Genomic DNA, 11,422 nt, shown 5'->3' on the forward strand with positions numbered 1-11,422 from the left:
CCCTTGAACCCTCCTTCACCTTCTGTTCCTACCTTTTGCTCTGTAACTTCTTTTGTTGATAAGCCAACCATGGAGCTTCCCTTCTGTTTTGACTCAAGTGAGGTGATGGTGTGAGTGTCCATTTTAGAGGTCGCCTGAATCTCATTAATGGTGGTGAGTTGGGTCCCTTCTTCACTTGGCTTCTCCTTAACCCTTTCTACTGGCTTTCTAAATCCACCAAAATAAGCACTAAAACTCATTTTCCAAGTCCTTGTTGGCGAACTAAAACGTTTTAGTAATTGATTCTTCACCCATTGAACGGCCACCGCCGGTGTTCCCATTCGAACCACAATAGCGCATCACCGTTAAATGATATTATGGCAGCCTTAATCTTCAACTCTTCATCAAACCGAAAGAAATGGAAGGAATCTTCCAAATCCATGATCCAATCATCATAATCTCTCCCGTCAAATGCCGGAAGTTGGAGCTCTTGTCGGATTCTTTGCTCTTCTTCAAGATCTGAAAACCCTTGATTTCTTTTGTGTGTAATGTAGGCGAACTCCTCTTCTATCCATCTATGCATCAGTTGCATAGCACTTGCCTCCGCAAACTCCATTCGATTTTTTTTTTCTTTTTTTTTTTTTTAAAAAAAAAATCTAAAAAATCAGCAGCTCAGTATCCCAGAATTGTACCGCTCTGATACCATTTGTAATGAACTAGCGTAACTAGGACTGATTAGGGACAAGATTAACAGATAAAATCAGAATTAGATTGATAATTTTCTGGAAAACTGGTGATAAAAGGATAAATACAAGCTTTCGAGAGGCTTGCTCTCTCCCAAAAGAACTCTTAAAAGTTCACTAAAAAAACACATCAAAATTCAGCATGCTTTTTTTCTTTATCCTCTCCCCTATATATAGAGTATTTCCCTTAATAACCTACCTAGCTTATTACTCAAGCTACTAATCAAGATAATACCTAAATTACCCCTCCCTAATATCAGTTCATTACATTCACTATAACTATATAAATTACCCCTAAAATATAACTTAGCGTTAGTAACTGTTAACTATATAAAGTGGTATAATCGATGCTATTCTCTCATTCGCTCAACAAACATTCACTAACAAGAAAGCAAACAAAATAAATAGGTACCTCACTGAAAGAATCTCCACTTTGACATATATGATCTGTTAACAACCTCGGTAAGGCACCTGAACATTCAGACGATAATGTCATATGCCGTGATTCATTTTTAACCAGCTTAACACTGATTCTCGACTTTGGTTGTGCACTATCTTTACCCTTTTGCGATGCAGAACAAAACGGACCCATATCTCTGCCAGTAACAACACCTATTTTCTTCAAACAACCACCTTTAGTAGATGGAGGAGCATTGTAAGATTGCATTTTATGTGTAAAATTTGCAGATTGCCCTGGATCGCCTAAGTAATCATCAAAGCAACCAGACGGACTGCAATGCGCAACTGATACTAACTTTTCGGTATTACATGTCTTTTGATCACTAGGAACCAGTGGACTAAGAAATTCAGGAACTACTTTCATTGAATGACCCAGGTCCCTCTCGTTTCTCTGACAATTGTCATGGTCTTGAGAAAATTCTGAATTAGAACCAGATGATCGTATCTTCCTGAATGCAATTAAAAATCTCAATTTCTGAGGCAAAAAAAATATACACTACAAAAAAAAAAGCACAAAATATGATCCTACCTGTTACCGAAGCTATGCAGTGAAGTTATGCGTGGTGATGTAAATACAAGTGGAGGTGAAGCTAGCTCAGGGAATCCTTGAGCAACAGGCCCAGCCTTGACAGGCTGTATGGGAGACAGATTGCTTATGTAATTGAATACAGGTGAGTCCTGAGAAAATAAACAGTCCCAAATGAGCGAATTAATGTAAGTCATCAGTAAGATAACCTCCACTTATCTTCTTTGCAAAGTATCCACTGGTTTATGCAAATAATCGACATACCCATAATTTGGTATTCAGGTGCTATCTTTATATACGGCCACAGAAGTGCAAGGAGAGGAAGCTAAATTTAGAAGCATGGATATAAAACATGACACAAGAGATTATACATAAGCCAGGTGGAAGAACTGTTCTCTGGATCTCTTGTTTCCATGGAACTATCAGACACACCTTAAATCTCAGATGCCTTCCGTTGATGTTTGTGCTTATAATGAACCCAATATAAGTCAAGTATCAAACTTCAATGTGGGTGATTTGGCTCTTCTATCTTCTAGAATGACAAAGAGGATTTTAATTTAAACCATATTTTTCACAACATTGCACTTCCATATTCCAAAGGGACATCCACATAGTTGTAGGTATATAAATCATAAATACAAGCTCACGAGCATCCTAGGTATCAAATAACTCCCACTGATCTTAATGTAGTAAACAAGAAATTAGAATGAATCAAAAAAGAAAATCAAGTCGAAATAATACTTCAATCTGGAGGAATTGGCTCTTGATTTTCCTTTACAGCTAAACTGATTTGTTGATAAGTGCAAATTGATTCTCTTATAATTTATTGGTCCAGACTCCAGTAAAGGAAGTTCCATTGTACTAATCATAACTGTAGGTAAAAAAAATCTATCTTCATAAATAAATAGCTCATGAGCATCCAAGGTACCAAATAACTCCCACTGATCTTGGTGTAGTGAGATAGAAATTAAAATGAACCAAATAGAAAAATCAAGTCAAAATAATACTTCAATGTAGCAGAATTGGCTCTTGATTGCTCTATAGCTAAATTAATTCGTTGATGGTAGGCAAGAAGTGACAATGGAAGCAAATTGGTTCCTTCTAATCCATCGGTTCAGACTCACAGTTAAGGACATACCAACCATAACTCAAAGCAAAGTGCACAAACCCTATCCAAAACACAACTTCTAACCCAAGGTATAACCTCAGCACCATTTTTACAAATCTGCATACCTAAACAAGTGTTAAAAAAATAAAATAAGTTAATCTAGAAAAATCTTGAAAATGTGTAAGAATTAGAATTAAAATATCTTGTAGTAAGAAAAATCTAGATAGTAGAATTGTCTAGAAGCAACAAATCCTAGAGTAAACTAGTACATGACATCTAGAAAGAACTAGCTAAATGTAATCAAATACTTCTAGGAAACTCTTAACCGACAATAGCACCTATAAATACATCTAAGTTGTATTGTGACAATATGTATGAAATACAACTCAAGCCAATTATTACAATTCACAATAACCTTTCTCCTTTTGCCCACTATCTCCTACCATAGTAATAGTCACTAAGTTACAACAAATTAATCACCAAAACTTCCGCCTAAATAATTTCCAACAATAAGAGCAACCATGCTAATTTCCTAGCTACGATCAATAATGCATCCAGCCTCATGAAAGCGAATAACCCCGTTCTTTTCCACGTGAAGGAGGACTAACGGGTGTAGGAAACCTGTCTTATTAGAGTTCTCAAGACATCAAACCCACCACAGTGAGCAGTATACTAAAAACATAATCCCACCACTTCCGCCACGAAGAATCAATAAACCATACACACTAATAAATCTCATCAAAAATCATAGTCCAATTGTGTAAAACATTAAAATGATGAAGTTGGGAAATCAATCTGCTACATTTCCAACTAATAAGAAACAACCTCAAACCTCACATAAAAATTCCCCATTCATATCCTATCCACAATCGTAACAAAAGCCACAATCTCATCCAAATATTTTTAACGCAAACAAGTAATTACCCCAATTAACTGGAAAACTCAGGTAGATTAACAGATGAAAACAGAAATTACATGAACTGGGTAGTGATTAAATGTCATGAAACTAAAAGATCTAGCGTCTGATTACTTAAAACGAACTTAAAACTCAAACAAATTTCCCACAATTCAACCGAAATGATTAGGGTAAAAAGCAAAAGAGCATAGCATAGAAATAGGAGTTAAGGGCACATGAGGGTACTGAATTTTGAGAAAAATTTCAGTTAGGGTACTGAACTTTCAAAAGTTCCAGTTAAGGTACTCAAATTGGACGGACGTTACTTTATGGTGCATTTATGTCAAATGCGCCGTTTGGTGCATATTCCTAGGCGCGTGTGCAACACGAAAAGCCACCTAATGATTAACTTTATTGAGGCGATTTATTTGGCGGGTTTTATTATCAACTCTCTGTCTTCTCTGTCTTCTCTGTCTTCTTTCATTGTCTTTATTTCCTTTCCTTCTCACTCAAATCTTATTTAAATCACTGCACATCCTTGTCCTCTTCATTACACCATTTATAAACATAATATGTGGCCAGCACCAAAACCACCAAAATTCCCAAGAGTAACTGAGACTTCTGAAGAAGGTATATTCTTCTTCATTTACTCCATTTTTTTTTACAGAGCTTCATTTATTTCTTTTGTTTTCCTTTTTAGTACTTTTTGGTTACCTTTTTGGTTGTTGTGTGTAACTGGAGTAAAAAGTAATTTTTTTTCCTTTCTTGTTTAAAAAGGCGATTTTTGGAACTAGTTTAAGTTGTTTTTTGTTGGATTTGTTTGTTCAATGTTGATGACGCTAAGGGTTTGATGGTTAGTAAAATAATTTTTTTCGTAATTGGGATTTGGGTTTTGTAGAAGTAACATTGTGTGGGTGTTAATTGTTTTTGAAGTTTAGTTGTTAAAGTTAAAGTATAATTTATAAAAATTAGGGTTAAGTGAAATTTAATTAATTTTTTTTGTTTTTGTTAATGAGTAGGTATGGAAGCTTTATGCCATGCACATCCTTTAAGTTTGCACCAAGACGTCCTAGTGACCCACATATTCAGTAGGCTAAGGTGGGAGGATCAGATCAAGATTGAGCGAACCTGTAAGAAATGGAGGCTGTGGTGGAGACTCAGAACTTATGGTAGTAGTTTCTGGCTTAACGATCGTAGGCACATTGAGAAGTGGATAATGATGATATAATCTACAACAATGGGAGGGACCTCCATGCTTGGATCAACAAGGACATGACGGTGTACTTTGATGGGTTCCCATGGTTGTTCAAAGAGGATTGAAGAGGAAGGAAGTTAGGTTTTAGTGCTTTTTTTTTGGTGGTTTAGATTTTTTGCCTCTGTCATAGCTGTAGGAGGGTAGAATGTGACAGCACTGGCTTTATTTAGGGTGGTTGTCACTGCTATGACAGATTTATTTTTGTGTTTATATGAATGCAAGCTCCAAAAACTTAAGTAGTTGTTATGTAATTGGTTGGAGCTTGCCAATTTTGTATGAATGAATGCTATTACTCTTTATCTTTAATTATATATGAATGTATATATGGATTCTACAATATCATTGTTTCACCATTCCTTGCACTTACTTTAGTATATAAATGTTTGTATGACAGATTCTATGGAACTAAAACCTTGCATTATTATGCACCATGGTGGAGAATGGTTTGTTAATGGTGACATTAGATACGATGGTGGTCAAGTAAGTGTGTTTGAAAACTTACCTGATAATGTTGATGCTTCATATGTAAAACAAATCATAGACAACTTGGGTTACAATAATATCATTAAGCTTCATTTTGTTGATCCTAGGAAAGACTTTTGTACTGGTATTAGGTTCTTGGGCTATGCTAAATAATTATTTGATCCATTTTTAGCACTGCTTTTACAATACAAGCTTGTACATGTGTACACAGAACATGCAATAGTTAGGCCATTTGGGGTTGGTAATGGATGGAGTGGAGTTGGGTCAAGTCAGTGTGGTGAAGGGTCCTTAGTGCAATTGTTGTGTGATGGAGATGAGGCATTGGTCCCTGAAAATGTTGGCCATACTAGACAATGATACCATGTAGATATAGACTATGATACAGAAGGCATAGATGAGGATGATGATGAATTAGTTAGTGCTAGGACCAAAGTGAGTGATGAAAAGAAAAAACAACAATCTTATGAGGAAGAATAGAGATGTTAAAGAAAGTATCTGCAAGTAAGGGCTTATGTGAGAATTTGTTTGGAGGTGACTTTGAAGGGGATAGTGATCTTGGCAGTCCTAGTGAAGATGAAGATGAGGAGTATGGGTACTTAGAAGCTGCACCTTCAAACAAAACGACACCTAGTTGCAGCAAAGGGGTAGATGGAGGGGATTTTGGAGTTGACTGTAAGTTTTTTGTAGTCAACATGTTTGAAATGCAAAGACTTTCAGAAAAGCATTAATTGACTACTCAATTGAGATTGGGAGAGAATACCATCATCAGTAGGAATGACCCCAACAGGGTAGGGGCTAGATGCATCAACAAGGAAAAGGATGTCCTTGGAGAATTTGGGCTTCATTGGAGAAGTGAAGAGAAACTTTATGGTGAAAACCTTGGTGCCCAATCACACTTGTGGAAAAGCCCCTAAAAACAGAAACATGACAGCTTCTTGGATTGCTAAAAATTACAAGAGCAAGTTCAAAATATAAATCCTTACATGAGGCTACAAGATATAATAGAGACAGTCTGGCTAGAGTGGGGGATTAAGGTGAGCAGAGTTGTAGCATACAGAGCTACAAGGAGGGGCAAAGTTTGATTGTAGGGGAGTATATGGAGCAATATACCTTGCTGCAAGGTATGCTGCAGAGATAAAAGAAGTAACCAGCAATACAGATAATTAAGATGGATGGAATATTTTTGAAAGAATGTACATTTGTTTTGAGGCACTGAAAAAGGGGTTCTTAGCTGGATGTAGGCCTTTTATATCTCTTGATGGATGTTTCTTAAAAGGACCCTATGGTGGACAACTTTTAGTTGCTGTTGGGAGAGATGGGAACAACCAAATGTTCCCAATTGCATGGGCAGTAGTAGAGGTTGAATCTACTTCTAGTTGGACATGGTTTTTGCAACTTTTAGGGGAGGATTTGAGATCAAATGAAGGTGTTGGTTACACTTTCATGTCTGATCAGTAGAAGGGTTTATTAAGAGCTGTGTCAGATGTGTTTCCCCAAGCTGAGACTAGGGTATGTGCAAGGCATGTGTACTATAACTTTAGAAGGGTGTTTGGTGGTGGTTTAGAGTATAGGAAGCAGTTCTGGATCATGGCTAAGAGCACCACAGAAAATGAATTTTTGGTTAACATAGAAAAGATGAGGATAATATCTACTGCAGCTGCTGATGATCTCCTAAATAGGAACTACAAGAAATGGTGTAGAGCCTCCCACACTCCTCTGTCTTGTTGTGATAGTGTGGATAAAAACATGAGTGAGGTTTTCAATGCCTACATATTGAACTCAAGGCATAAACCTATCATAACTATGTTGGAAGACATCAGGGAGGGGTTACGGAGAGGCTTCACAAAAAGAGGGATGAAATAGGTAATAAAGAGATGTTGTTGTGTCTAAGAATACAACAGCAAGTTGAGAAGCACAAGATTGGTGCTAGGGGATGGAATGAATTCTAGGATGGGGGTTTCTGTTATGGGGTGAGGGAAGGGGCAACACAAATAAAACATGTTGTCAATTTGGAAGCCAGAACTTGCAGCTGTAATGGATGGCAAATTAGTGGGATTCCATGCAAACATGCAGTGGTTGTAATTTGGAACAAAGTTGAGCAACCAGAACATTATGTTAACCAATTCTTCACAAAATCAGTGTATTTGAAGGCATATGACTACTTGTTGGAGCCTCTAAATGGAGCAGAAGAGTGGCCTAGTTCTGAAACTTTAGTGATTGCACCAAAACTCAAGAAAGTGAACAATAGGCGCCAAGTGAAGAGAAGGAAGGTAGTTGGAGAAGTTACAAGTACGGGGAAATTGAAAAGAACAGGCTCAGTAATGACATGCAGCCTATGTGGTATTCAAGGGCATAACAAGAGAGGTTGCAAGAATGTACCTACAGAGTCTGTGCACATGGGTGCAAATTAGTCAAGTAGTAGCCGTGCACAGAATGTACCTACTGTACCCATGCACCATAGAGGTGTAGGTATATACACCTACCCAAGTGGCTACCAAAGAGTTGCTACTCTCCAACCCCAACCACAGCAGCCACCACAGTAACCACCACAGCAGCCACCACAACAACCCCCAAGTCAACCACTCAATCACACAATCCCACAAAGAAGAGTAGCATGTTATTCAGATTATGAGGGTGAGCAGACTATATATTCATTCAGCCAAGAATACTCATTCAGTCAGTCACAACCAGAGAAGGGTTCACAAGCTTCACAAATAATAACTAGCCAAGCCTTACAGGTATGTGATTTGATTGAATTAGCTAACATTTTTTTACCTTATAATCTGCACATGTATTCTGAATTAGTTTCTTTATACATATTCAGGACCTAGCAATGGCTAAAAGGATGCAAAAAAAGAGAAATTAGTTCAAAGGTAACTTATATTTAATTAATAATATGCTACTACATAGCTTCATATAGTAATTAGAGTCCTAAATAAACCCCTTACATAGTTATATATTGTACCATAAACAAACAAGAACCAAAAAAGGAGTACACAAATCCAAGCCCTAACACACATAAATCCACCCTTTTTCATTTTAAGCATGATATATTTTGATTCAATCTTCCTTGCCTTCTCATTTGCTGTCTTCAGATTGTGCCTTAGCAACATCACTTCCCTTCTAAGCTCCTGTTTCTCCTCCATTAACCCCAAAATCACATTTTTTTTGCCACTCTATAGGCTCTTCAACATCACACCATTTGAATAACTTGCACCCCCTTGTATCAGTCTCAGCATCGTAGTCAGGGCATGCTACAAACCTTCTACCAGGGTTGTCCCTTGTCCAGGGCCGTCTTAAACTATTCGGGGGCCCTGTGCTATTTATAAAATCACATGTAAGAGTTTTGAGATATACTTCATTTTTTTTCATAATCAAGTAACTTTTTTTTAGTACTCCTTATGTTATAATCGGACAACCAAAGAAGTTTATATATTTTATATATTGGTAAATGAAAAAAAAAATCATATAAACAATTTAAAGTTTTATAGACTTATACGATATAAGTGACATACTTGTAAGGTGTAGAATGTAGATGACTTGTGGTTTTTTTTTTTTGGAATGGAAATTTTCGTCTCACATGGACATGAATAATTATCAAGGTAAAATATTTAAAAAAGGCAAAACTCAAAAGACACCTAGTTTTAGAAATAATACAGTATAAAAGGGTGGAAATATTAATAGCCAAGTTTCCAAAAAAAAAACTGAAGATTTGCCATGAAAGAAGTATATAAAAAATCCCCTAAAAAAAAGTATATAAAAAAAGAAAAAGGAGGTTTCCCACCAAAACATAAAGGAAAAACATAGAAGTATTCATCAAGTAGGCAAAAACGATGATGATAGAGTTCGAACAGGAAAAGGAGGTTCTCCCACCAAAACATAAAGGAAACATAGAAGTATTCAAGTAGGCAAAAACGATGATGATAGAATTCGAACACGGACCCTGCAATACTCTGTTGCAAACTTGCTAAAATAGCGCGGAGGATCGAGAACCACCGCTCCAAACATTCAGTTTGTGAGTACTTCTCCAACCCTTTCTTTTTCTCTCTGTATGAGGCCCCTCTGACATATTGGGCCCTGTGCTGAGGGCCAGCTTGCACAGGCCCTTAGCCGGCCTTGCCCTTGTCCAGACTCTGATTTTGGTTACAACAAACCCAGAATGACATCTCTTGGGAATTGGGGGCATGGAGCCATAGCTATTTCTTGACATTATGCTGCCTAGGTGAACAAAATACTAAAAATTAAAATTCACATTCGTAAAAAAGGGAAAAAAAATTAACATTAGGTTTAATTTTCTTTAATGCAGTTGCTTTGTACCTGATTAATTGAAGGTGATGAAGTTGATGTTTTTTTTGCTGCTGATGGAAGAACAACAATATCGGATTTTTTCGTGTTGGGGAAGTTCTTATTTTTTGCTGCTCCCGATTTCTTGAGAGAGATGATTTTGTGGATGTTCAAATATATCTGTTAATATGGTTCAGTTTAAAATATATATGTTCATTTGTTACCGTTGAAGAATTTCGCTGGCTTTTTTGAATTAAAGGTACTGAATTAACTGTAAGTTTGTATTTATTGCCACATCACTATGTATTTATTGTCATGTCACATTTTACTTTTAATTTTTGGGCTATTAACGGCAGAAAGCAAAGTTTAGTACCTTAGGGTAACGTCCGTCCAATTTGAGTACCTTAACTGGAACTTTTGAAAGTTCAATACCCTAACTAAAACTTTTCACAAAGTTCAGTACCCTCATGTGCCCTTAACTATAGAAATAGAGTGAAAGAGATTGGTACTTGAAAAGCGGAAGAATCTGATGAAGTAGGATTGATTAATTTGATTTTGGTGTTGTTAGCAATAGTTGATTTAGATTCGGGAGTGTCCATACTTTTGCTAAAACCCTAACCCTAATTGATAAATGGAGATGAAGAGCTGTAGTTGAACTCTCATCTCCTGGAACTGACTGCTAAGTAAAAAGGGGTGTAGTGTAAGAGATAGAAATTGAAGAAAAAGACAAATTCAATTGAACAAAGAAAAAAACACTTCGAAAATGTCTTTTTGAATTATTTTTTTTTTGAGGGGAAAGAGAAGTGCATTAATCAAAAGGACAAGATGTCCATAAGTACATAAGGTTGAACAATACTAGGGCAGTGACACTCCCAACATTGCTCAATCCCAAAAGGCACTACTCTAGCAACGTTATGGGCAACAGTATTCCCATCCCTTTTAACATGAGAAAAAGAAATAGAAGAAAAAATATTACGCGTAGAAAGAATGTCCTCAAGTATTGCATCCAAATTGGAGAAGAAGATTGATGCTTTTGTTAGTCTTTTCGTGGCTACTAGGGAGTCAGACTCAAATATCACATCACCATACCCATGAGCTTTGGCTAAGCGGGTCGCCATATAAATGGCCTTACATTCAGCTACCTCGGAAGGCCAGTAGGCACGTACACGTCTAGTTGCAGCAAAGCACACCTTATCTTCCGAGTCGCGGGCTACCACTCCAAGTCCCATCCAACCTTCATCGGCCAAGCTTGCATCCGTGTTCAATTTAATAACGCCAGCAGGGGGAGCATGCCATCGACCAGGACTAGGAGCCGCAAGGGGATGTCCTCCACCGTAAATCTTCACAGTATAGTTATTAAAATCATTAACTTGTCTCATAATCCTCTGGCACACAACAGTGGCAGGGTGGCTTGTATGCTCAAAGACTTTTCCTGTTTCTTTCAACCTAAATATTCCATAGGATATAGCAACCCTTTTGAACTACACTTGTCTCCATCTCACTCCATCTAATGAGAGTATCACACATGGCTTCATCTTCCACCCCTGGTAATAATATATAACTACCCCGCACTTCCCACAACTTTAGCGACATAGGGTAGCGATAAAATAAATGTAATTGTGTCTCATTCTCTCTGGCACAACAGGGGCACCATGCTTCGTCGACAAGGTGGCGTCTCTTAAGCACTTCC

At 37.2% G+C, this 11,422-nt stretch overlaps 2 protein-coding genes across 2 annotated transcripts; both read right to left on the reverse strand.

The window, feature by feature from the left end:
- Positions 1 to 1,080: 1,080 nt before the first annotated feature.
- On the reverse strand, positions 1,081 to 10,393 carry LOC125494353 (uncharacterized). The gene is made up of 3 exons (XM_048637922.2): positions 10,242 to 10,393; positions 1,711 to 1,859; positions 1,081 to 1,630 (listed from the first exon to the last, which is right to left on the reverse strand). The coding sequence occupies exons 1-3, from the start codon at positions 10,329 to 10,331 to the stop codon at positions 1,081 to 1,083; spliced, it is 789 nt and encodes a 262-aa protein (XP_048493879.1). The 5' UTR covers positions 10,332 to 10,393.
- Positions 10,394 to 10,544: 151 nt separating this feature from the next.
- On the reverse strand, positions 10,545 to 11,111 carry LOC125494354 (uncharacterized). Its single transcript, XM_048637923.2, has one exon. The coding sequence runs from the start codon at positions 11,109 to 11,111 to the stop codon at positions 10,545 to 10,547; it is 567 nt and encodes a 188-aa protein (XP_048493880.2).
- Positions 11,112 to 11,422: the final 311 nt, after the last annotated feature.

Source organism: Beta vulgaris, chromosome 5 (genome assembly GCF_026745355.1).
Source record: "Beta vulgaris subsp. vulgaris cultivar EL10 chromosome 5, EL10.2, whole genome shotgun sequence".
In the NCBI taxonomy this organism is placed as follows: Eukaryota; Viridiplantae; Streptophyta; class Magnoliopsida; order Caryophyllales; family Amaranthaceae; genus Beta; species Beta vulgaris.

What these genes read in the sequence shown, in the direction of transcription:
- LOC125494353 (XM_048637922.2), bottom strand. Translation starts at nt 10,331, where the DNA reads ATGGACACTCCCGAATCTAAATCAACTATTGCTAACAACACCAAAATC. An exon ending in CAGATTCTTCCGCTTTTCAA is followed by an intron (nt 1,860 to 10,241) that starts GTACCAATCTCT and finishes TTATTTTCTCAG; the next exon opens with GACTCACCTGTATTCAATTA. An exon ending in CTGCATAGCTTCGGTAACAG is followed by an intron (nt 1,631 to 1,710) that starts GTAGGATCATAT and finishes AATTGCATTCAG; the next exon opens with GAAGATACGATCATCTGGTT.
- LOC125494354 (XM_048637923.2), bottom strand. Translation starts at nt 11,111, where the DNA reads ATGAGACAAGTTAATGATTTTAATAACTATACTGTGAAGATTTACGGT.